Here is a 26,769-nt window from a genome sequence, read left to right on the forward strand (position 1 = left end):
CAATATCAATTTCTTAACTTGCATTAAACTATATTTTTGGTTCTAATATTGGCATACAGCTACTGAATATAAATATTTATTCTGTATATCTCTATTGTCTAAAAACAGGACAAAATGCAATCAATCTAAAACAGGAATAAAACAATTAGTCTAATTTTTAGATAAGCACCATACCCATAGTATAATAATAGCAGATTTGTCGCAACTTGATATATAAAGAAGAAAACAAAAACAACCTATACTCGTGCATCTCCGGGTTGGGGACTGTGACAGCTGTATTGTAACGTCAGCAGAAGAACTCCAGCGTTAATGATTCCCCCAACCCACATGTGAACCAGCAGAAGTGTTGTATATGGGTGGATGTGCCTTTAGTTAGACAGAAACACACGTAAAACAACATAGGGAACATCGTAACTTTAATAATTGTCTGAGTTTAGGTACATTTCAAATACAAATGGAAATTGTAAAGAACTTTAAAAATGGTGAGATGAGCTTTAATTGAAAAACTGGTAAAGCTGAAAGTCTACTTTTATAGATGCCTTTTTGCTTGTAATAAAAATGTTGGTGTACAGAAAATATGCTTGTACACAGTGTAATAGTTCCCCCTATTTTTTGCCTTTCTTGCCCTTCCCTTTTCCACTTGCTTTTTTCCCTTTCTTTTTTTTCTTCTTCTTCGATTTCATTTTCCTGCGTACCTGGAATCCTCTCCAATGTGCTTGGATAATTGTGGCAGCCCGAATCTTATTAGCCTGCTCCTGGTCTGCTGCCTCCTTCCTCAACTGTGCCAGGCGTCTTTGCTCCACAATCTGGACATACTCTACCTCCGCCACTTCCAGCTTCTCTTTCAGTTCCGCCAGCTGACCCTTCTCTTCTTCATACACCGCCTCTAGTTCCTCCAGCTCAGCCTGGTGGTTAAAAAGACAGAAGGATAATCTAATATATAAATGCTTAGTGGCGTCTGTCTGTCTCTGTGTGGGAAAAAAAAACCAAGTTGCAGCGCCACCTGCTGGGCAGAGTTATACACTGACCTACTAAATTCTTAGTGTGTGTGGGGGAAAAAATTCAAAAAGGGCTGAAATTCGGTAGGGCTCAAACTCATTTTCGTGAGGTAATTTTACCTCATGAACACACATGTGTAGAGGCGTGTGTTAGTGTGTGTTTGTGTGTGGAAAAAACTATTTACTCAGAAAGGGCTCATCCAATTGACCTGAAATTTGGTATACTGACATTATTTGACAAAAAAATTAGAATAGTCAAGTCAGTTAACTTCCATCATCCCCCCGTGGGAGGGGTAGTAAAGGCTAAATTTACGAGTTAAGGGGTCAAACTCATTTTCGTGAGGTAATTTTACCTCATGAACACACATTAAAAAGGGCGCTTGCGTCGGGAAGTAACGATCTTCCCCTGAGGAGGCCTGGGCTAGGCCCAAATGCATGACAAGAACCTTTTTAAGACCTTAAGTATCTTGATTCGACTAGAATGCATGAGTATCATGCACGGGTTAACTTGTAATTAATATGTCCCCATCTTCCAAAACCAATAGAAAGGGAGGTGTCATACCCCTGTATATATCCCCCCCCCCCCCCTTCTGCGCCTTCCCTGATCCTCTCAGACATCCAAGCATAGGGTAACTGTCTACCCAGGGCAACATCCATGATTACAGAGGAGTGCTCGGGTCAGCCAGACTTAATGCGCTACTATGGTAGCAGGGCCTTTGGTAGGAAGTTAATCTTGGGCAGGTAGTACCAACTTACTCAAGTAGGTTTGCATTTTTATTTTATGCGGTTTATAACCACTTGATTTAATTTGCTGCACATACTCTGCTAACAAATAGGAGAACACATTATTTTTTTCTTTATTTTATGACATAACTTGGCACTGGATGTGAAATTCAGTTCTAATTAATTTCCTAACTAAGCTGAACTTGTGCTGAAAAACTTTGTGTGTACAGAGGAATGCATTCAGACATTGGGGTATAGTAGGTGGTAGTAGGAGTTTAGGCAATTACACTTATTTAATTCACACACTCCTCCCCTACTATGTCCCTCAGTTTTTTTAAGCGCCTAGGAGATAGCTCACGTAGGTATAGGCTCCTGCCTATACTTGTTAGTTTTAGGTTTTTATTATGAATTCCTTTACAGCGCGGGGATCATCATCATCATTTATTTATATAGCGCCACTGATTCCGCAGCGCTGTACAGAGAACTCATTCACATCAGTCCCTGCCCTATTGGAGCTTACAGTCTAAATTTCCTAACATACACACACACAGACTAGGGTCAATTTGTTAGCAGCCAATTAACCTACTAGTATGTTTTTGGTGTGTGGGAGGAAACCGGAGCACCCGGAGGAAACCCACGCAAACACGGGGAGAACATACAAACTCCACACAGATAAGGCCATGGTTGGGAATTGAACTCAAGATCCCAGTGCTGTGAGGCAGAAGTGCTAACCACTAAGTCATCATGCTGCCCCGGTCTTCGGATCAATCCTAAGACCCAGAGGGGTGAATAGCCTGTCGTCTTCCTTCACTCTGGGTCCTTGCACAAGGTAAGCAGCAGCCTGGCTCACTTGCCTAGCAACATTGCCGGCAGTTTTCCCCTAGAAGCGAGCAGTTAGGCCACAAAATATAAGTCTACCATACAGGCAGCAGTTAGTCACAGCCAGCACTAAAATTAGGACGGCTATATAGACGGCCGAGGTCACTATCTATAGTACGGGCGGGAGTGAAGCTGCAGTAGCCTCTTCTCCCTGCCCCCCTCTCTCATGGACCAGAGAGAGCAACGAGCAGGGGGGATAGCGAAGCGATCGCAATCCAAAGGAGGCAATTAGCTCAGCTTCCTGGCGCGGGCGGTGGCCATTGCTGGAGACTGGGACACAGAGAGACATCGTGCTGCACGCTGTAACGACTCTGTCTCTCCTCTGCCGCTACCTCTGTATTGTTTTATTTATTGTAGCCTTTTAAACGAAGTTAAACTTGTTCAGTCTCTATTTGGACATAGACTAGGACTGTTTCAGAGTCTGGGGACTTGGAGTCTAATACTTAATATATAGACTTGGTAATACCATTATGCTGCAGAGAGGATCTAATTTTTATATAATATATAATATATATATATATATACACACACACACACACACACACACACACACGTTAACCCGTGCATGATACTCATGCATTCTAGTCAAATCAAGCTACTTAAGGTGTTAAAAAGGTTCTTGTCATGCATTTGGGGCTAGGCCAGGCCTCCTCAGGGGAAGAGCGTTACTTCCCGACGTAAGCGCCCTTTTTTAACGTGGTTTTGTCCACATGTCACCACCTCATCATTCTTCTCCATCACCTCATCCTTCATCGCCACATCCTTAATCTCCATCGTCTTACTGTTCTAAAACCTCTCGATACACAACGTTTCTGCTAAACACCTTATCGCTGTGCTCAATCAGTCTTCCTTGAAGGGCAGTATTCATAACCTGCACTTTCACATCACTGCTTCTCCGTACTCGTGAAAATGCGACATACAATTGTCCATGACCAAACACAGGCTCTGGTAAATAAATACCCACACGGTCAAGAGTTTGAGCCCTCAACTGGTAATTTTAGCCTTTACTACCCCTCCCACGGGGGGATGATGGAAGTTAACGGACTTCACTATTATAATTTTTTTGTCAAATAATGTCAGTATACCAAATTTCAGGTCAATTGGATGAGCCCTTTCTGAGAAAATAGTTTTTTCCACACACACTAACACACGCCGCTAGGCTTATATATATTAGATATAAAAGACTTGGTATTGCGACTTTGTGCCTTTACATTTCATTATGTCTGCAAAGGGGACTTCCAACTTCCAAGAATAAGGACTATTCCTCAGCAGACACCCACTGGTATGTCTGTACTATATTATACATGTGCCAAATGTAATTCTAAATTATGTTTTGGACAGCCTATCCAAGATGCTCTTTGTACGGTTTGCGAAGCCGAGGTCCAAGAGCGCCGTGCTCAGACTCAGGTGTCAGCAACTCTGGAGGAACTGCTCTGGGCTAGATCACTGGCAACAGACATTGACGAGCTCACTAACGTGATGTTGCAGTCTATGGAGGTATGTGAAGCTTCCATTTTTCACAGTTCTGCACACTCTCAGGCTGTTGCAGGCACATCCTCACAGTCGGAATCCCCTCAGGGAGCGGAACGCTTGCTTACCATCCCTCATAGGGACAAGAAAATTATTTCAGAGGCGGTGCAGGGGCAAGATCAGGATTCAGACCATTTCTCAACAGAGGATGGTGAATTGGATTTTGTTTTGCAGGTGGAAGATACAGTTAGCTCTGTAGATTCTGCATCCACTCATAATGTGGATAACCTCATTTTAGGCATCAGACATACTTAAAGTTTTGCAGAACCGGAGCCTACAGCTCCATACGCATTCTTTCTGTTTTAAAGGACTAAGTCGCAGGTAGCCTGTTTCCCACCATACCCGCAGTTGATGGACATAGTGTCTGATGCCTGGCAGAAGCCAAATAAACAAATTTTCACGCCGGACAGATTTAAGTCACTTTACCCTCTCCCGACAGAGGACTCTGTTAAATGGGAGGCTTACCCTAGGGTTGACACCTCTGTAGCTCGTTTGTCCTCCTCTTCGGCTATTCCCGCAGGAGGGGGTTTTCCTTGAGGAATTCCACTGATAAAAAGTGTGACCAGGCCCTCCACTCAGCTTATGTAGCGGCAGGTAGTTTGTTTAGACCCAATATGGCTGATGATAGAAATCCCTATACGTCATCTGGTAAAGCCTATGTAAAAGTACATAGTCTTTTTAAGTCAGGGAAACAAACATCTAAAAAAAAAACACCTTTTACAGTGGTCAAGAAAAAAAGAGCTGCAATCCAAGCAAAGTTATCTGCCGAAAAAAAAAAAATTGCCAACGTGACATTCTACACACGGAGTGGCAAAGAAAGAATGAGGCCTTCACCTTTCTCTATGAGTGCGAGATCTAAAACCATTACTGAGGCATCTTCTTGTAAGGTCACTCATGACCAAGCAAGACCAAGTAATTCGGACTCCAAAAGTGGTGCCCAAATACTTTTACATGTAAAGGCCGAGCTGGAAGAAAACAGTAAGGCATTAGAGGAAAATGTATGCTCGGATTCAGAAAGGACACCAATCCCTGAGGAGAGTCCATCCACGAGTGCTATGTGTAATCATGACCATTCTGATAGTGTACCCATAAAGAAGACCCCTTTCAGTATTTCTGCTGATGTGAGCCTGAACAGCCCGAGTCTAGCCTGTGTAGCCGACGAGGGCGCTTATGAGGATGTTGAGGAGGGGGATGATGTTGTTTGTGTAAGTCCTGCACCAGTGGAAGCAGTTCTGGCAGTTCAGGCCATTGTCATGCCTGGACATAAGACCAAAAAAGCCACTTCTTATGTGTGGAATTATTTCTACCCAAATCCTGCCAACAGTTGTCTAGACATTTGTAGTGTATGTAAAGCCACAGTCAGTTGAGGGAGGGACCTTAACCATCTAGGAACCTCATCCATGTTACGCCATTTGACGCGATTTCATGGCAAGGTGTTGAGAAAATCAGAAAGTTATGGTAAAAAATAACAACAAGCAGTCCATTATCAGCTAGGACCCTTCTCTCACCTACATCCCGACGCCTGCAATCTATACCCACAACACCATCCTCATCAATATAATGTTGTGTGCGATCAGAGTTAGCTCTGCATTCAAGTTGCTAAGGCTAGATGACTTGCACTATCCTTGATTCCTCTGAACAATTCTTGAGCGTTAGTCCCACTGCTGCTGCTGTTGAGGGTGAATCTTCATCCCAGAAGCATTCCAAGAAGAAGACTACTAGTAGTTTACAACAATTGACTGTTAAACAATCCTTTTCAACAGGAAGCAAGTATGAAAGCTGTCGCCCAGTCGCAAAGCGAATCACAGATGCCATGGCGACTATGCTCGTATTAGGTCTGCGTCCAATATCCACCATTAATGCAGCTGGTTTTAGACAGTTACTTGAGGTCTTGTATCCCCGTTACCAAATTCCATCACAACACCATTTCAGTAGAAAAGCTATTCCTCACCAATACCAGAAGGTTCGTAAAAATGTTATTATTGGGCTGAAAAATGCCTACACACTGTCACGAGCCGCGACGGCTCCAGACACAGCCACGTCTCGTTCTGCCCCATAGTTCAGCGTCCCGGCCGTCGTCATGACAACCGGGACGTCACTTCCGGGTTGTCCCGGCCGTTGCCAGGACAACGGTCGGAACGCTCTGTCTGTGTAGCGCCGCATCCAGGGCAGCGGGCGCGTGCACTAATTAAGGTTTAGCCAGGTGGCTAATCATATTACCAGGGGCATCAGTCTCTTCCTATTGGCCACTACTTGTATATAAGGCAGGGAGGGGCAATCCTCCCCTGCCGGTTATAGTCCCTGCTGCTAGCACACTACCCTGCAGTATTTTTTCTACACTTCCTGCTAGTCTCTGTTGATTACCGTTGCTGACCTTGGCCTGGATTCTGACTTTGTGGATTGCCTGTGACCCCTGACCTTTTGCCTGGATTTTTGACTCTCCCTATTGCCTGTGACCCTGACCCTCTAGCCTGGACCTCGACACCGCCTTGTTACCTGTGACCTTTTATACCTCTGGTCTGGACTTAGACGCTGCTTTTACCAGCTACCACTATCTATTCTTGCCAGTATTTTCACTCCACCTTTGTGTTCACCTGCGCTACGTTCTCAGGTATCAGCTCCTACTACTAGAGTACAAGACCTGGGGGCATCAGAGTACCTGTGAGCGCATCTAGCTCTACGGGAAAAGCGGTTCCTATAGGTGAAGACCTCTGAAGCGGTTCTAGGAGTTGATGCCTGGAGGCGTGAGCCGTAACACACACTGTAAACTTAACCACAGATATGTGGACAAGCGGAACTGGGCAAATTAAAGATTATATGACTGGGACAGCCCACTTGGTTGGTGATGCGCCTTCACCAGCAGGAACAGCAGCAGTATGTACCCAAGTATGTCACATTTGTCAGAGGCAGGCTACTCTGTGTATCACCAGCTTCACTAAGAGGCATACAGCTGACAATCTGTTACAAAAACTAAGGGATGTCATTGCAACATGTCCTATCCTGCTTGGACTCTCCTCAGGATATGTAATTTCTGATAACGACACCAATATTGTGAAAGCATTACAGCTGGGTGAATTCCATCACATTCCCTGTTTTGCTCACACAATAAACTTGGTGGTGCAGAGCTTTTTAAAAAATGACAGTGACATGCAGGAGATGCTGTCTGTGGCCCGTAAAATATCTAGACATTTCCGGCATACGGCAACAGCGTGTAGGAGATTGCATCAGCTGCGAGAGCAATTTATTTTGCCCTGCCACCAACTGAAGCAAGAGGTGGGGGGACAAGGTGGAATTCCACCCTGAATATGCTGCGTATGGAGGAACAGCAAAAAGCCATCCACGCTTACTCTACAAGCCATGACATTGGGAAAGGAGGGGGGGATGTATTTTAGTCAAGCGCAGTGAAGAATACTTTCTGTGTTGTGCAAGGTGCTGAAACCATTTGAAGTAGTCACATGTAAAGAGTTCAGACACTGCAAGCTTGAGTCAAGTTATTTCCTTAATTAGACTTTTGGAAAAGCAGCTTGAGAAACTGAAAGAGGAGATTAAACAAAGCAATTCCGCTATATCGGACTTGTAGATCAACTACTTTATTCGCTTCGCCAGGATCCAAGAGTTATCAAAATCTTGAAATCGGATCACTACATTTTGGCGACTGTGCTTGATCCTCGGTTTAAGAGCTATGTCTTCTCTTTGTTTCCAACTGACCCAGATCTGAAGAGATGCAAGGAGCTCCTGGTGAGCAAGATGACAGCTCAAGTGTTACGTGACATTACGACGTCTCCTCCTTCAGTTTCTCTCAACTACTCAGGCGATGGAGTTGGCCTCCTCCTCTCTTCCACCTGTACTTTTCGTGTTATTCCCCCTGAACCCTCCCTCTCCTTCTCCTCCTTTGAAGCTCACTCCATCCGCCTCTTCTACCCCATCCACCTCCGCGTCACTGTCAGCTACCGCTCCCCTGGCCCCACCTCCCTCTTCCTTGACAACTTTGCTAGCTGGCTTCCTCACCACCTCTCCTCTGATCTCTCCTCGATCATTCTCTGTGACTTTAACATCCCCATGGACAACCCCACCTACCCTGCTTCCAGCAAACTGCTCACCCTCTCTTCCTCCCTTGGTCTCACCCAATGGACCTCCTCCTCTACCCACTGCCTTGATCTTGTCTTCTCCTACCTATGTAGTCTCTCCGACTTCTCCATCTCTCCCTTTCCTCTATCCGACCACCATCTCCTCTCCTTCTCTCTCTCCTCTTCTCCTGCTCCCCTCCCCCTGCCCAAACCTACTCTGTCCATACGCAACCTTGATGTTCTTGACCCTGCCTCTCTGTCCTCCTCTCTCGATACCCTCCTTTCTCCCCTTTCCTCCCAGGCCTGCCCCAACCAGGCGGTCTCCCTCTACAATCACACCCTCACCTCCGCTCTGGACGCGGTCGCCCCTGCCCACTCCGTCCACCCCCGCTGCTCCAAACCCCAACCCTGGCACTCCAAATTTACCAGCTTCCTCCAAAAATGCTCCCGTACAGCCGAACGTCACTGGAGAAAATCCCACTCCCTGGCTGACTTCCTCCACTTTAAATTCATCCTTTCATCCTACAGCTCTGCCCTCTCACTCGCTAAACAATCTTTCTTTAAATCCCTCATCTCTTCCCAGTCCTCTAACCCCCACCGCCTCTTCGCCACCTTTAGCACTCTCCTGGCCCCCTCCCCTCCCCCCTCCCTGACTGCCTCCGATTTCTCCTCCTTCTTCTCCTCTAAAATCGAGGCCATCCGACTTGAAATCTCCTCCTCCACTCTCTCTTCCACCCCACCCACTCTTCCGTCCTCCACCCCCAACCACCTTCCCCTCCACTCCTTCCGTCCCACCACCGGCGAGGAAGTCCACTCTCTCATTTCATCCTCCCCTCCCTCCACTAGCTGTCCCCTGGATCCCATCCCCTCCCACCTTCTTCGCTCCCTTTCCCCCACCACCTGCTCCCACTTCGCTCATCTCTTTAACCTCTCCCTCTCCACTGGCATCTTCCCTTCCTCCTTCAAACATGCTCTCGTATCCCCCATTCTTAAGAAACCTAATCTCGACCCCACTTCTCTCTCAAACTATCGCCCCATATCTCTTCTCCCTTTTGCCTCCAAAATTCTCGAGAGGCTCGTCTGCAGCCTCCTACCTTTCTGAATACTCCCTCCTTGATCCTCTCCAGTCTGGTTTCCACCCCCTCCACTCCACTGAAACTGCCATGGCTAAAGTCACCAATGACCTCCTCTTTGCTAAAGCCAGGGGCCACTTCTCCCTTCTCATCCTCCTTGACCTCTCTGCAGCCTTTGACACCGTTGACCACCCCCTCCTCCTTCACACCCTCCAGTCTTTCGGCCTCTCCGGCCCAGTCCTGTCCTGGTGCACCTCTTACCTTACTCACCGATCCTTCTCTGTCACCACCTCTGGGTCTCTCTCCCCCCCCCCCGTCCACCCTTCCAGTTGGGGTCCTTCGGGGCTCTGTTCTGGGACCCTTACTCTTCTCTCTATACACCTCCTCCCTGGGTGAACTCATCAGCTCCTTTGGCTTCAGCTACCACCTTTACGCTGACGACACTCAACTATACCTCTCATCTCCTGATCTCTCTCCCTCCCTCCTCTCTAGGGTGTCCACCTGCCTCTCTGCCATCTCCTCCTGGATGTCCTCTCGATTCCTCAAACTTAACCTTGCCAAAACTGAGCTCATAGTTTTTCCTCCCTCTCATACCTCATCCCCTTCTGACCTCTCCATCACTGTCGACAACACCCCTATCTCCCCTGTCCCCCAAATTCGCTGCCTTGGTGTCATCCTTGACTCCTCTCTCTCCTTTGGCCCCCACATCCTCTCTCTTGCTAAATCCTGCCGCTTCCAGCTGCGTAACATCGCTCGCATCCGGCCCTTCCTCTCCCAAGATGCCACCAAATGCCTTATCCACTCTCTGATCATCTCCCGCCTGGACTACTGCAACCTCCTCCTCACTGGCCTCCCCCACTCTCATCTCGACCCCCTTCGAACTGTTCTTAACGCTGCCGCTAGGCTTATTTTCCTTTCTCGCCGCTCCTCTTCTGTCTCCCCCTCTACCTAGCCCTTTACTGGCTCCCATTCCCCTTCAGAATCCTCTTTAAGCTCCTCACACTCACCTACAAGGCCCTCGCCAACTCCACTGCGGCCTACATCTCCACCCTCCTCTCTATTCATGCTCCATCCCGCCCTCTCCGTTCTGCCTCTGACCGTCGCCTCTCTTCCCCCCTTATAACCTCCTCCCACGCGCGTATCCAAGACTTCGCCCGCGCTGCCCCCCTCCACTGGAACAAGCTCCCTCCCTCCATCAGTACTTCCCCTAATCTGTCCAGTTTCAAACGGGCCCTAAAAACCCACCTTTTTCTTAAAGCCTTTCTGTCTCCTACTTAACTTGCTACCTTATCTTCTGCCTCCGTCCCCCTACTCTCCCTCTCTCCCCTGCGTCTCTCTGCCTGTCCACCCCTCCCCTTAGATTGTACGCTCCTCTGAGCAGGGCCATCTCTCCTCCTGTTTCCACCACTTCTAACTCTGCTCTCCAGCTACTTAGCCCTCCTCCTGGAGGCTCCACTCCACGTCCACTCTCGCTTCCTCCTCCCCCTGGGGGTCTCCCTGTCTTGCGCGCCCTCCTTCTTGGGCCCCGTCATTTGCGGATCCTACCTCCCCCTTCCCCGCCCTCTCTAGCTGTGCATTGAGCTTACTGAGTTGCTGTGCTTACTGTTTACTGTACTGTGCTGTGCTGTCTCCCATTGTATTGTAATTTGTTTGTCTCTGTACGGCGCTGCGGACACCTTGTGGCGCCTTATAAATAAAAATTAATAATAATAATAATAACAACTACTGCTAGGAAAAAAAACTTAGCTTTCCCAAGAGACCCAGGGATGATGCAGATGACTCTGCACCAAATTTTGAAGTCTGGTCTAAAAGAATTGACCAAAAAAACGTGAAACCTCTGCCGTAACTCCACCTGATCCTACTATCAACGTCCAAAGGATGGTGGGGGATTATTTTCACGACAGCATAGAAATAGACATATCAGACAGTGCCTTTACATACTGGGAGGAAAAAAAGGGAATTTGGAGACCCATGTACCAATTCACTTTACATTGCCTAAGCTGCCCACCCTCCAGTGTGTACTTGGAAAGAGTTTTTAGCACAGCCGGGAACCTTGTCAGCGATCGGCTTAGGAGGCTACTTCCTCAAAATGTGGAAAAGATGATGTTCGTAAAAATGAACTACATCTTCCATGAGGAAGGCCTTTCCCACCAATTACATCAACATACCAAGACTTCTGTAATGGTGGATTCCAGCGGTGATTAATTAATAATGTGTGAGGATGATGTACAAACTGATGAGGGTGAGGTTGAGGCTGAGGATGATGACAACATCTTGCCACAGTAGAGTTCATGAACACCACTGTTACCTTAGGTGGCTCAAGATTATTGTTACCTTATTTTGTGGGGGCCCAAACAAACCAAGCACTTCAGTCACAAGGAGTGGCACTTTTGTGGCTGAAGTGCTTGGTTTGTTAAAGTGTGCATGTCCTTTTTAAGATCCAACATAAGGGTGGGTGGGAGCGCCCAAGGACAATTCCATTTTGCACCAGTTTTCCTTTCAGCTACCGCTGTGTGCCAATGTTACCTACATGTGCTATATACTGTTGTGTGCATAGCAAAAATCTTGGACACCCATTGATGATGCAAATGACTCAGCACAACATTTGGGGGGGGGGGGGGGTAGTGCTCATTGCCATGTATTAGTTGTAGAATTACCTCACTTTTCCAAGAAACAGGTAGAGCGATCAAATGAACCATAACTGGTTTCATGATCCAAGGACAATTCCATCTTGCCCCACTTTTCTTTTCTGCCACTGCTGTCTGCCAATGTGTCCTAGATGTGGTAGGAACTGCCGTGTGTTTGAGTCATTGCTCTGTCGCCAGATCGCTGCAGTATTTGTCCAAAAGTGTATGAAAATAATATTGTGACCTGTGAGGTGGTCATAACTGACTGCAAATGAATTGAAATTAATGTTATTGAGGTTAATAATAATGTACCATCAAAAAAAAGAGCAAAATTATGGGATTTTAGCAATTTTTCGAAAAAAATACAGATCCAAAACCAAAACACACGAGGATGGTTTTGCCAAAACACGAAGCTAATCTAGATCCAAAACCACTTCACGGGGGTCAGTGAGCATCTCTAGTTACAACAGTCGCAAGTCTATCAGGTTGGGGCGGGGTAACAGGATCCCTGAGATTTCAGGGTCTTCGGTCCCCCCAGGAAGCGGCTCTCCCAATAAACGTCCTGGAGCTCAGAGTAGTGTATAGGGTGTTGACGCAGGCCCAGAGGTTCCGGTCAGGAAGGCCTCTACAGATTCAGTCAGACAATGCCACGACCGCAACTTACCTTAAGGAGGAACTCGCAGCGCAAGGGCCATGCGGGAGACCATGGTGTGGGTCATGTTCCCAAAATATCAGCCATATTCATTGCGAGCGTGGAAAAGTGGGAGGCCGACTTCCTCAGCAGACAGGTGGTTCACCTAAGGGAATGGTCTCTAAACAGGAAGGTGTTTGTCCTCCTGGTGGAGCGCTGGGGCATGCCAGACATTGATCTCATGGCGTCCAAACTGAATTATCAGGTGGCTCTGTACTGCTGAAAGTCTTGAGTACCTCAGGCGGGATTCACAGATGCCATGACAATTCCATGGCACTTCTGGCTGGTGTACCTGTTCCTCCGAATATCCATGCTCTCGCAGGTGCTAAAAAGTTAAAAAAGAGAACAGGTTCCCGCAATCCTGATAGCCCCTCACTGGCCTCGCAGGGCATGGTTCTCAGACATTCTGGGACTGGCAGCGTTGACTCCTTTCCATCTACCGATGCGGCCAGATCTTCTGGTTCAAGGGCCTCTTCTCTGCCACTCTTTAGATTGTTAGCTTTGACGGCATGGCTGGTTAGCCCTAATTCTTAAGGCCAGAGGTTTTCCACAGGAGGTGGTTGGGACCCTGATCAGGACCAGAATGTTATCTTCCTCTGCCATATATCATTGTGTCTGGAGGGCATACATCCTTTGGTGTGAATCCCAGGGTTTTTACACATCCAGGTTTAGCCTTCCTAGTCTGTTATCCTTCTCGCAGGTCGGCCTGGATAAGGGGCTTCGCCTTGGGTCCCTTAAGGTTCAGGCCTCGGCACTCCCCATTTATTTTCAGCGCAGGCTTCAGGGATGTTCAGACATTCCTTCAGGGGATTCTTGTCGTTCAGCCCCCCTTTGTTCATCCTGTGGAGCCATGGGATCTAAATTTGGTGCTCGATGCACTTACCTTGGCCCCATTTGAACCACTGGATGCAGAGTTCCTTCTGACTATCGCGTCAGCTCGTAGGGTTTCGGAATTGGGTGCACTTTGTTACACTCCCTCATTCTTAATTTTCCATGAGGATCGAGCGGTGCTTAGCACAAAGCCTTCTTTTGTTTTCTGAAGATAGTATCCAGGTTCCACTTAAATAAGGAGATTGTGGTCCCAGCTTTTCATTCTTCCTCTGCCTCTTTGGATGACACGTTTCAATTACTGGTTGTGGTTCGGACTCTTCGGTGCTTGGTTAAGCACACGGCCTCTGTCCATAAGACTAAGGATCTCTTTGTCCTTTATGATGCTCATAAGCGGAGCTGGCCAGCTTTCATACAGTCTCTTGCTCGCTGGATCACTGCCGTCATTTGGCTAGCTTACGTACTGGCCTGTCCCTGTGACTTTGACAGCTCACTGTACTAGAGCTGTTGGCACTTCTTGCACGACACGTCGTGGTGCTTCGGCGGAGCTGTTGTGCAGAGCAACAACGTGGTCGTCTGTCCACACATTTTCAAGATTTTACAGGTTGCAGGGCTTTTCATCGGCTGATGCAAGCTTTGGGCACAGGGTATTGCACGCAGCCGTTCCAGAGCAATCCCTTCCTTAGGGCAGCATTGGTATATCGCCAATGTCTCAGTGTCCCCCAATGGTAGGAAAGAGAAAATAGGATTTTTACTCACCGTTAAATCTATTTCTCTGACTTCATTGCGGGACACTGCGCACCCTCCCTTGTTCTGTAAATAGTTCTGTTCGTTTATGGTTATTAGGTTCTATTTTGGCCCTGTTGGCCTTTTTCTCATACACTTGGTAATACAAAACTGAGGTATCTGAAGGACAGGAGAGGCATAGTAGGGGAGGAGTGTGTGAATTAAACAAGTGTAAGTGCCTAAACTCCTAGTACCACCTCCTCTACCCCAATGTCTCACAATGTTCCCCAATGGAGTCAGAGAAACAGATTTTACGGTGAGAAAAAAATCCTATTAGTAGCATTGATTTGTAAGGCTACACATTGCTCTAAAGCAACAGACAGTGGGCAAAACGAAATACATAAACAGGGACATGTGAGGTAAACAAAAACGAAGAAGAAAATAAATGGTAGGGAGGGCCCTGCTCATGAGAGAGCTTACATTCTAATTCAAAGAGAGTACAGATGAGACAAGAGGAACATATGTGGCTCAGAGTTGAGATTGGGACAGTTGTGAGGGTAGTATTGGTGGGAGTAGTGTTAGCTCTAATAGAGAGAAGTTTTCAGAGAGCGCTTAATATGATGGCTGTGGGAGGGTCTGATCAGACATGGATTGGTGGGTAGCATATGAGAAGTCTTGTAGGCGGGAGTGAGAGGTGGCTATCAGAGATGAGGCGCAGGTAGATCTAAGCGGGTGAGAAGGAGTATTCTGAGATGAGACTTGAGATGTATGAAGGGGTGGAGTTATTGAGGGTGAGTAATTTGAATATGATTCTGGAAGACATGGGAGCACAGTGGCCTAGTGGTTAGCACTTCTGCCTCACAGCACTGGGCTCATGAGTTCGATTCCCGACCATGGCCTTATCTGTGTGGAGTTTGTATGTTCTCCCCGTGTTTGCATGGGTTTCCTCCGGGTGCTCCTGTTTCCTCCCACACTCCAAAACATACTAGTAGGTTAATTGTCTGGTGTGTGTGTCTTTGGCCAGTTAGGAGGGGTTGCAGTGGTCAAGGTGGGATATGATGAGAGAGTGGATAAGAATTTTGGTAGCATCTTATGTAAGAAAAGGGCATTTTCTCACAATATGGTGGAGGTGACAGAACTGGGTGATAGACTGTGAGGAATAAAGCAGAGGGGGAGTCAAGTGTGACACCAAGGCAGTGAGCTCTGGAGACTGAGAAATTGTGTTACTGACAGGAAGGTGGAGACTGTAGGAAGGGGTGGGGGGGGGGGAGATGTTGAGCTCAGTTTTGGATATGTTGAGCTTTAGGTAGTGTTGCGACATCCATGTGTAGATAGAAGAGAGACAGTTGGTTCCACACAATAGTACAGAAGAGGAGAGGTAAATATGAGTGTCGGCAGCGTAGATGTGGTACTGGAGGCTGAGTGAGCGAATTAGTAACCCAATAGAAGAGGCGTACAGTGAGAAAAGCAGAGAACCAATATCAGAATGCTGAAGAACCCCAACAGATTGAGAGGGTGGATAGGACGATGTGCCAGAGGTAGAGACATTAAAGGAGCGATTTGATAGGTAGGAAGTGAACCTGGAAAGAATTGTATCATGAAAGCCAATGGAGTGAAATGTCTTCAACTGAATTAACTTTTTCCGTTTCATACCTGTTTCTCACCCATATCAGCATCATATTTCTGTATCCAGTTCTCAATCTCAGTCTCAACTTTATATTTTTTCTATAAGAATAAAAGAAAGACAATTACTTTATATTCTTATTTTGCAGCTTTGTTAAAAAGAGAACATATATAAAAACATAGGACCTTATTCATCAAGGTATGTAAATGCCAATTTGGTGCGTATAATCAGCAAATTTGATTAGCGCACTCCCAGAACCGGACCATACACAACTAAATGCAGCAACAGTCAGTTCATCTGCGTACGCAAAAGGACACTTATACAGCCTACGATTACTGGGAGGGAACGGGGCGGGGAAGGGGTGTTCGCCCGTTTTCAATGTACAGTAAAGGCGTGGCAAACTCGAGCGCACGTAGCCACGTCCGATTCAAGCTTTGGGCATCTGAAAGGTACTTGTTTTTATGCCGCATCTCTTGTTCCAGCTACAGGGCTAGTCTAAGTCCTGATTACTAGTGATGACAGTCATATGCATGCTGTAACATGTGTTTGCAATCAGGAGCAACTGAAAAAAATGTATTTTATGTTCAGTAAACATTAACATCCTAATAAATGTATTTCATGGGTGTGTATTTTTTTTTACTTTTATTATTAATGCCTATATTATTAACAGGGGATAGTAAGTGATTTTTTTTTTCTGTGCGTTCTATTGCGAATTTATATTCCACATAGGTATTGCACGTATCCTGCAGTGTCTTAGAGTTGAGTAGACCTACACCCGAATTCACCAACACACGTATCTTCAGGTCTGCACCTTGTTGAATTCTGGTGTGCATATGAACGAATTCTGTGAGTTTTAAAAACAAACGCACATTGCGCTCAGTATGCGTACCTTGATGAATCAAGCCCATAGGATGCATCTAAAGAAAAATATATAGCATATCCAGATCCACTTTATTTACACAACCCTCCTTAATTACATAATTGTGAGGTTGTCATGTTAGAAAGGAGACAGTGACTGACGGGCTATCTTGCTTTGCTAATTCATACACAAGGGCAGCAATGTTAATGATCCAAATGTCAGCTATTTTATTTGTAGCAAATCCCATTAGGACACTTTTCTACAGATCTTGGTGGAGTTTAAGCTGCCTGTAATGTAGTTGCAAGTTAATATTTAACTTTTTCACAGAGCTGCAGTGAAATGTCCGGCTAACACTGAAGAATGTATTTTACCTTTATGGATTTAAATAAATGTATCTATACTGTTCAATTTTAGTGATAGGTTGACCTTTAAAGAAGGTGAGACTCTCCAGGGCCGTCCTGTACAGCACTGCTTCTTACTTGCCAGGAGAGCGGGCAAAGTGAAGAGGGCTCACAATAGAAATAATAACATTGTCCACATATGCTATTTACCATATTGGCTGGGCTACAATGCAGCCCCTTTCATCGTCAAAGAAGTGGTAGGAAAATGTGTTTTAAGGCAATAATGATCTTTGAAGTAAATAAAAACCCAAGCATCCTCCAGTAAAAGATCCTTAAATATTTGTCGGTTAACTAATAAGTTGATACATTTGTGGGTTACAGTTCCTCTGCCATTCTATATTCCACTGTGTAGGTGACCCCCTTTTTTTCTTGGTGTGCAGACACTTTTACTAATGTATTATTTTTGATAAAATGATCTTACTAAAAGAGCTCAAAAGGTCCACTGAATGATCACACCAATATACCTTTCTGAGGCTTAGCTCTATCTCACGGTTCTCAGAAATGTTTCCATTAAGCTGTGATCTCAGCTGCTGCAGTTCCTGTTGAAGCTTTGCAGATTTCCCTTCTAAGGCCCGCTGGTCTGCTTTCTGCTGACTCTCTGCCTCCTGCATTATACGTTTCACCTGGCTCTCTGAAAACTTTTCCAATTGATGTAGGCCGATCTTCAGCTGACGAATAATCTCATTTTTCTTTGCAATCTGCAGCAGGAGATGGCAATATACATTTGTTTTTAACATTTAATATAACTAGAACAGCATTCTGGAAATTGGCATTTATATGGGAGCCCATTCAATTAATACTTTACCTACTGGGTTTTCAGAGCATGATATGAGCTATTGCGGAGACAATAAAAAAAAAAAAACACACGCAGTTTCCACCCTTGTCTGGTCTTCTTGTGCTGGATAGGGTTTTCTAGAAACAGTCTGACTAGGGAATAGCTTTAAATCTCAGTAACATTGTTTTAGTGATGGCATTTCTATAATGTTTCAAATGCTGAACAAAAAATCTTATTTTTCATTTACAAAACAAGATCTCAATAAGTTTAATCCCACTAATATTTCTAAATACTTATCTACCTGCTTCAGAGCTGTCTGTACTGTCTTCCTTTTAGTGATCTCTGAAATGTCCCATGAGGAGCACCCAACGTGCACAGGGTGGGGTACGTATACCCGATGACAGGGACACCGGCTAGAATGTGAGCGACATAAAAGTAACGATTAAGATCAGCGAGACGGTCAGTATACATCTACGTACCTTAATATAGATGTGCAGCATTTGCGACAGCTCTTATAGCCATCACCTGTCAATTGCGAATCAAGAAAAGTCGGCGACTGGTAAGCACGTCATTCACATCCGATGCCACAATACATTATAGAGGCGTGGGATCCACCCATTGCCGCCTTAAAAGCGACAATCGTACTGTCTGCAGTGTGAATGACGTGCTTACCAGTCGCCGACTTTTCTTGATTCGCAATTGACAGGTGACGGCTATAAAAGCTGTCACAAATGCTGCACATCTATATTAAGGTACGTAGATGTATACTGACCATCGCACCGATCTTAATCGTTATTTTTATGTCGCTCATGTTCTTGTCGGTGTAGTATTCACCGTGAAAATGACTATCACCGCACACAGCTTTGTCTTACCATCCCACTCTATCCTAATAAACTATTCTTTACCTACATATGATCATTATCATGCCTAAGCACAGCCTGTTTTACACTGATCTAACAAATAAATGTTGTGAATTTTGATAAAGAAGCTCATTTTCATATGTGTCAAAGTATTTTTAAAGCAGATTCCACTCGAAAATAATTTTCTACTGTAAAGGGAAGATCAAGTGAGTGGACTTAAAAGTTGTGTCATTCTGCAAACGCCATGTAAATCATACTTGCCCGGAAACTTGTCTCCGGGAGTAGAGGGGGCGTGACTGGGGGCGGGGCGCGGTCAAGCACATAATTTTGGTCCCGCCCCCGCGAATACGTAATTCCCGTTGCAAGGGGCGGGGCCAAAATGAAGCGATTGGCCGCACCCCGTCCCCTCCAAAATGGCGTGATTCACAGAGAATCGCTCTCTGTGAATTCCGGGATGCCAGGAGAATTTCCGGGAGAAATGCCAGCTCTCGCGGGAGCCTGACCCAAATTTCGTGAGTCTCCCGGACTTTCCGGGAGAGTTGGCAAGTATGATGTAAATACCAATACCCAGAGGTTTATTCTCCTAGCAGTTACACACAGTCCCTGAGCTGCTTAAAGATCTCTATAATTACTTTTTTTGTGTCAGTAGTAGTGTATGAGAAGTCTTCCTGGCCTTAGTATACGAATATCAATGACCTCTTAAAAGGAAAATGTAATATAACACTCAAACTATGCAAAAAAATAAAAGTGATGAAGTTATGATCTTTTATATATTGCATACCTCTGTGTCACGATCAAGAATGGCTGCATTAAGGTGTTCTTCCAAAGTTTCCAAATGTTCTCTGTTTTTGCGGTCACGTATACTGATCTCTTGGAGGTAACACATTTTCTCATTGTGCTCTAGAGGACTGGTCAGGAGCATCTCATACAGAAATCCTCTCAATTCTGATAGGATCTTGATCAGTTTCTGTGATGCTTGATCCCTTGCATGATTTTCAGATCTCAATGCTTCACAGGAAGTTGGGTTGGTCAAAAACAACCTCAATGTATTCCTTACCGAACTTTTAACTCCCTCTCGGAATGCTGCAAAAGTCCCATCCACTGTTTCTGCCATGTTTTTTTTGGTCCATTGGGAGCCGACCTCTTCCTCACCTTCATCTGCTTCTTTATTTAGTAGTTTGAGTTGTCGCTGCATGCTATCCTGTAGTCTCTGGTGTTCCCGCAAAGCACCCATCAGCTCAGTACCAAACACTATGCTATATCTATCCAGGTTTTCATTGGCATGTCCAAACAGACTGACGAGTTGTAGCTTTTTGATTGTTTCATCAAGCACTGCCACTACCCTCTGTGTTTCTACTGAAGATAGTTTTTTACGTCCCGGCTCCAGCATCTTCAAGCTATTAATGTTGTGCTGCATCTTATTCTGGTTGGGCTTGAGGAGTCTAGCGACAGTCCCAACAGGAGATTGTGATGGCTGAGGTGAGGACAGCATCGGTGACCGTGTTACAGGGAGGACCTCTGATGCCATGTCTGAAGAAGCCTTAAGAATTTTTTAAGGTGACAAAAGGTCTCTTATTTTCTCCCGGACAGTTTAGTTCTCTGCATATATTTGCTTAATCATGGGTGACTCTAATTAGCAAATAAATAAAAATATATTATTAACATCACTGAGCAAAAGCGAGAATAATGTAAAGACTAAGTTCAATAAAAAGCTTATTAGAGCATGTGATGAAATAAGGTATTAATATCATCTCAACCAGTCTGCACAGGGCCGTAACTAGGGCTGTGAGACAGGGGCGACCGCCCAGGGCGCAACGCTGAAGGGGGGCGCAATTTAGGAATATTTTAGGTTAATTTGGTTAAAATTGAGGGCTAGGGGGGCGGCATTTGTCTTTCTCGCCCCAGGCGCTAGAATTCTAAGTTACGGCTCTGAGTCTGCACCTTGTTTCTCACAAACTGTGGACTACAAAACATACTTTTTCTAGCCCTCTGGATGCCCATATGTCAGTTAAAGTTATATATTGAATTTTTAAGTGGTAATATGTCAGGCGGGATTGTTTTCCTATCTTGTGTATGCCTGCAGACTAGTCTATTGTTTCAGTTTAAGCAAAGAATTATTGTCCACTATTCCTGTATGAATGTTAATCACACCAGGAAGTCTCATGTGTGTTAAGATAGGGAAAAGGTCCACAGATAGAGCTCTATGTTTAATTACAGAGGACTACATTGTGTATTTAAATGTAATGTGTCTGGATTGTGATCTCTCCTGCTTAAACTCTGCTGTGTACCACTTTTGTAGAATTGTGGATACGGCTGGAAATGCGCATTGTCGAAAAAGTAAAAACATCACTGTGGCTGGATCACCTACAAATAATTTATTGTATAAAGTTATTTTAATTAGTGGCACAGTGCGCTAATATATATCATTGCAAATGTACTGATTTTTATATTGGAAATGTATTGATTGAACTTTCCTAAATATAAAATCCCATGCTAATTAGACCTTTTCATCTGAGTGACCAACACATCTTTTTGGCTTGAATGCACAGGAGGAGGTTATTAACCTTTCATCCTGTGTTATAGAAACATAGGAAAACTATCTGAACAATGTAACAAGTCATTTCGGAAATCACAGACTGGTGTGAATTTTGTTAAGTTTAGAGAACATGTTACATCCTGATGCTAAACATTTAATATCTCAGATGTAGTGGTGGCAAGTAGAAAAAGGGGCTGGTTTACCCCCTGCCAACATGTGTGTCAGAAACAGTATACAAGAGCTATATTTTGTGTTTTAACTGTATTATATTATCTGAACGTCTGGATATCACTAGTACCTCTAACTAGTGTGTAAAGGTCCTTGTCAGGACCCTTGAGCAATAAATTTCACTTACGTGAAGATTCTTCTTGACGCCTATTGCCTGCTGTATCTTGTGACACTCTAATCCGTACTCCAGCTGTCCTGTATTGAACCCAGCGTCTGTGTCAACGCTCTGCCCACTACCCAGCAGTCATAATCCGTAGTAAGTGTTCAGGAGGTACCAGCCAACCTACAGCAAAAAGGCGCTATAGCAGCTACCCAGGAGTAAGTGGTTCTAGGTACCGTGAAGGAGCCTAGTGGTGTCAGCTTGATTCTCCTACAACTATTGTGCAGTTGGCACATGTCGGGTGGTAAGGTGTCAACAGTAGGAGTGGTCATTGACAGTTGGTTACTGACGGTGAGAAAGAAACCCAGATAAACTGTGCAAGAAGAACATCCCTTCATCCTCTCCCCCTCAACAGACCGGATTGCAAAGCAAGCCCACCTGTTCAAAGTCACTTCAAAGTCTTGCCTACTACTAATTTAGGTACCAACCCCTTTTCATTTTGTCTCCTAAAATACTGCTCACTGTAAATTCATATATGTCTTAAATTAATTGTGAGAGCAAGGATACATCAGGCCTAACTTATCATTACATGTGTCAATTTTGTGTATTTAAAAAGGCCACCCCATTTGCATGTAAATTAGTTTTTGGAAGTGGGGGGGATGACTTTAACATTCACAATCCAATCTTTAAGGGTAGAGGCCCTCCCAGCAACATTTAAGATTGTATACATGATTTATACAAGGGATTTAAAACAGTCTAAAATATCCTTTTATCACATACACATGTATGAATAGATGTTTCATATACACAATTTTAAAATAAGCATTATATCTTTCAGGTTCGTTCTACATTTAAAGGTGAAAGCCCTAGCTTTTAGCTTCTCACTAGAATATGAACAAGCTAGAACAAAGTCAAACACCCACTGCCTATATCTCACTCTGTCTCCACACATAATGCCTCATTTAGAGTTAGGAGCAAATTCAGCGATAAGATGCAATTTTGCATCTTGACAGAATCACCTTTGCTATAATAAGAGATCAATAACATGACAGCTGTAAGGCTACATACCCTCTGGTGTTAGAAAGGTGTTTTTTTAAACAGCAAATAGAAATGCATTTAAACCACATTGCATTTATGTATGCTTTTGTTATAAATTGAGATTAACGTAAGTTTTCAACTGCAAAATGGACAAGTAACAATCAAAGTAACGCACCATAGTGCAACACAACTTAAACACAATTGAATCGCAAATATGTATTATCTCATTTGATACATAGATCTTTATTTTTCACATCCTTGACATGCTCTTACCTTGCATTGAAAGCACATTATTTTAACACCAAACACCAGTTGGTATGTAGCCTAGATAGAGCCACTGCCCAGAATCTCTTCTGCTAGAGAGAGCTGGGTCAGTGTCAAAGGTGACTGGGAGAGAGGTTCTGGCTGCATGTAAGTACAGTATAGACACTGCTAAATACAACAAATGAGTGGGGGCTCTATCAAAGTACTAATATTTGGAAGGAGGGGATTTAGTACATTGCTAATTTAAAGGGGTAAACCCCTCAACATGGAGATATGTGAATAAAAACAAGTGTAGACAATATGTCCGAGAGAAATAGGTAACGTTCTATCTGCTCAGTTATACCCTTGGCACATACAGGACATACAGGGGTCAGGGGGAGCGGTTACTGCACCTGCAAGAAGCCGCTGGCTGCACTCGGTCTGAGCTCTTCAGCACTCTGTTGCCTGTGTACTATTTCCGTGTACAATTGCTATGGAAACTAATCACGTGACTCGGTGATTTTGCACCTCCAATCGCAGGCTGCCTCCACAGCGCATGCCAACAGCCAGCGCTGTTTTCGCTGCAAACAGATTGAGCGCATGCGTAGAAGTGAAACCTCGTAAAGTTCTTTCGCCTGTGCGCATGTGCGGAAGGATTCAGCGAAGTTCTGGTGCTGATAATGAGATGGTGTCTTAACTGGTCCCTGATTCCAAAACTGAGAAACCCCGCGGTTGGAGTTCCCTCCGTCACGTGATATTAAAGTGGACATGTAAATATTGTCACAAAGTCTGTGACTATCTAGGTAAAGGATGCATGGGTAAATATGTTGAATTGATAAGAGTGCAATCATAAGGACGTGATGGAAAGTTGAATAGAGTAGATATGTTTGTAAATAGATGCCAGCACACGAAGTGTCTCACGGTAGTGTAGTTCTTGCATTAAAGTGAGTACAAGTTTTCCTGTCATTAGAATAAGAGCAGCTCAGACTCCTTGTTTGGTCACTATTAACTGTTATGCCAGTAGATAGAGGGCACTTGTTCTGATGGTAATGTATCCAGTGTTGACTGAGACAATGTAATGTTAAGTTAAGAAACCATATCTACTTGGAATGGCAACGTATATCAATATATATAAAGTTGAGGTTATTAAGGAGTTTGCTTGTCACAATGAGATGATCCATGTGCAAATGTGGAGAAGGTGTAAAGTTTGTTGGTAATGTAGATGAGGGAAAAATAAGAAATAGACTTGATGGACATGTAGGTGGGGAGATGTTGTTTTACCTGTTGGATGTTGACAGTGTGAAGTTTACCTGATGGACATGTAGTAGTAAACATGGTGTGAAGGTTACCTAGTGTACCTGCTGATGTACAGATGGTGTGAAATTTACATCATGTACTTGTAACTGGAGAGTTATGAAGTTCAAGTAATGGACGATTAAATGTGAAGTTAATATAAAGTTTACCCAATGGACAGGTAGATGTTTGAAGTTTAAATGCTGGACATGTAGAAGTGGAGAAAGACATTGACATGATGAACATATAGATGTGGAGATTTTGTTCAGTTTGCCTGTTAGACGAGTGGATATAAAACTTTCATGATGGTTATAGAGGAGGTGTGATGGACATTTACTTGCCTATTGTACGTGTAGCTGTGAAGAAGGGTTGAGTTTTACATAATGGATGTAAAGATATAAGGGTGGCATGAATTTTACCAGATGTACAAGCAAGCTAGTGAAGATAAGAACTTTGCCTGTTGTACATGTAGGATAAGCTGTGAAGTTTACATGATGGACATATAGTAGTGAGAAAATGTGTGAAGATATGAGGCTTATGTGATGAATGTGTGGTTGTGAAGTTCATATGAAATATGTTTACTCCAAAGACTCTTATACTTGTACCTAAGGGGGAAGTTGACATGACGGATGTTATAGATATGAAGATTATGTAAAGTTTACATGGAGGATGTGGTAAAACTCAGATGTTTGGGTTGTGCATTGGGTGTGGCGATGTATAAGTTTTATTTTCATATTCAGTGAATTTGATTGGATATTGTTAATGATGACGTATGCCCAAAATGTAATCTGACTCTCCCCCATATACAAGTTACAAGCTTCATGTTTACCAAGGTACTATCAATATTTTTATATGTGACTTGATTCCATGGCTATTGTTCGTATTAGAAATATATATAACATTATTGTGGCATAATATGGCACTAATTTTGTTTTTTGCATTGCCTCTGATTTCAGAATCATTGCTTGAGGTGATGAAGGTGCTAGACTGCTTGCTAACTGATTGAAGAGAGAGTTTCTCCATGTGTGAGTTTCTCCATATAATTCCACTCTGTTGGATGAATGTCGTAGTTTGCAAATGAAAGTTACATAGGTACCAGTGAGCCGGACCCTTGGAAGAGGAGTGCTGGAAAAGTTTGGGAATGGCTGGAAAGCTGGAAGATGATGAACCGCTCTTACTCACTTTAGAAGAAAATGGAGGTTGTCCTGATCTTACTGTTGAGGACAGTAACAGTGATGTGGCTTTAGGTGAGAAACTCTTTTTGTTGTCTAATTCATTCTTTATTTCAAAGGGATCTAGGGTAAACCACCATTTGTCTTCCATCCAGTTTGCATTTCACTTAAGACTGGGCTGCATATTTTTCAATTCACTTTATTAATGAATATTATTCCATGTCTTTATATTCATCCTTATTCCAGAGTTTCAGGATTACAGACAGCCATACCACCCTCAACACCATTGTTCATCTCCTATTGTGACTGCGATTGTATGTATTACATGTAATGCCACAAATTTCAGCAGGGAGGTAGCACCTTGAAAAGGGGGGGTTATACGTAACACTGAGTGTAATAAAAACATTTTACACACTATGTGCAGCAGAGTGCCACAACCCCCAATACTAATAGTTGTGTATTATCCCATTACGGTCACAAACGGTTAGTAACTAACATTGCATTTAGGTAAAATAACTTTATTTTCATTGTCTACCTTGTTGTAGATGTATAAAAGGTAATAGTTTAGTAGTATAAATGATTCAGTACTAATTTGCACCTGAATGCAGTGTTGGTAAATAATCCTCATAGGGCAGTGGTCAGGGAACAGGGGTAAATTACCCCAAATGGGGTAAAAATGAAATTCCTGGGGGTAATGCTGCCGATTCACATGCTGTCAGTTGGATTGTAGACCCCTTTATATGTGAAATTGCTGTTGTACCAGAAGAGCCTCAAGGGTTGGCTGAGGCACTTCTTGAGCTTCGATGCAATAGTGAAGCAAGCACTTGTTGCATTTGCAAACAAAGCAGATATGTCATATTTTTGGATGTCAACAGCTGCAAAGGCATTCAAAATTGCACATGAGGAGGCAGTCAAAAAGTTGCTGCCTTTTGCAACAACCTACCTTTGCGAACAAGGATTTTACACACTAACAAACATAAAAACAAAGCAGAGAAATCGATTGGACGCTGAAGACTGTATCCAAATTGCTCTGACATCAAAATGCCCCAATATTGATGCTCTTGTATTAAAAATGAAGCAAAATCATTTCTTCAAAACCTGAAGTTTTGAAGTTGAAGCTTTGAAAGAAATTTTGAATAGATTCAATAAAATTTTGAATTACAATAATTAATAATATAGGATTTCCTTGCTTTCATATCAAGGGGGTAACGCCGGCGTATCTAAATATATTTGTGGGTAAAAGGTAAAAATGTTCCCTGACCCCTGTCATAGGGACTTTGTAACTTTTCTCTGACGCATATTCAATTGTATGCAAAGACTTTGACATGCATATCTGTATACTATTTGGAGACAAAGTACATAATAAATACTATGATTCTTGTAATAATCTGTTTGTGGAGAAAGGTATTTTTCTGTTTATATTGGGATGATGGGTTTGTTCTAAAGTGAATCGCTGTAAGGGTAGGTACAGTCGTGGCCAAAAATATTGGCATCCTTG

At 44.0% G+C, this 26,769-nt stretch overlaps 2 protein-coding genes across 4 annotated transcripts in view; one reads left to right on the forward strand and one right to left on the reverse strand.

Moving 5' to 3' along the window:
- Window positions 1–399: 399 nt before the first annotated feature.
- Window positions 400–23,374, reverse strand: DRC10 (dynein regulatory complex subunit 10). 2 transcript variants are annotated; one of them, XM_075213782.1, is made up of 5 exons: window positions 23,220–23,374; window positions 19,443–20,290; window positions 17,491–17,724; window positions 15,796–15,867; window positions 400–905 (listed from the first exon to the last, which is right to left on the reverse strand). In XM_075213782.1, exons 2-5 carry the CDS (start codon window positions 20,187–20,189, stop codon window positions 606–608), a joined length of 1,353 nt encoding a protein of 450 aa, XP_075069883.1. In that variant the 5' UTR covers window positions 20,190–20,290; window positions 23,220–23,374; the 3' UTR covers window positions 400–605. The 2 variants fall into 2 exon arrangements, with proteins under 2 accessions (XP_075069883.1, XP_075069892.1); XM_075213791.1 differs by having other exon boundaries at window positions 23,193–23,374.
- Window positions 23,375–23,448: 74 nt separating this feature from the next.
- TPCN1 (two pore segment channel 1) overlaps window positions 23,449–26,769 on the forward strand; it is a 64,455-nt gene continuing 61,134 nt past the window's right edge. The window contains exons 1-2 of one of the 2 annotated variants that reach the window (XM_075213804.1): window positions 23,449–23,609; window positions 25,056–25,346. In XM_075213804.1, coding sequence (XP_075069905.1) covers window positions 25,241–25,346 — 106 coding nt within the window. In that variant the 5' untranslated portion in view covers window positions 23,449–23,609; window positions 25,056–25,240. The remainder of the gene's footprint in view (window positions 23,610–25,055; window positions 25,347–26,769) is intronic. The other variant, XM_075213813.1, reaches the window with a different exon arrangement.

Source organism: Mixophyes fleayi, chromosome 1, assembly GCF_038048845.1.
Source record: "Mixophyes fleayi isolate aMixFle1 chromosome 1, aMixFle1.hap1, whole genome shotgun sequence".
Lineage (NCBI taxonomy): Eukaryota > Metazoa > Chordata > Amphibia > Anura > Limnodynastidae > Mixophyes > Mixophyes fleayi.

What these genes read in the sequence shown, in the direction of transcription:
- DRC10 (XM_075213782.1), bottom strand. Translation starts at nt 20,189, where the DNA reads ATGGCATCAGAGGTCCTCCCTGTAACACGGTCACCGATGCTGTCCTCA. An exon ending in TAGAGCTAAGCCTCAGAAAG is followed by an intron (nt 15,868 to 17,490) that starts GTATATTGGTGT and finishes TTATTCTTATAG; the next exon opens with AAAAAATATAAAGTTGAGAC. An exon ending in CTGATATGGGTGAGAAACAG is followed by an intron (nt 906 to 15,795) that starts GTATGAAACGGA and finishes TTTAACCACCAG; the next exon opens with GCTGAGCTGGAGGAACTAGA.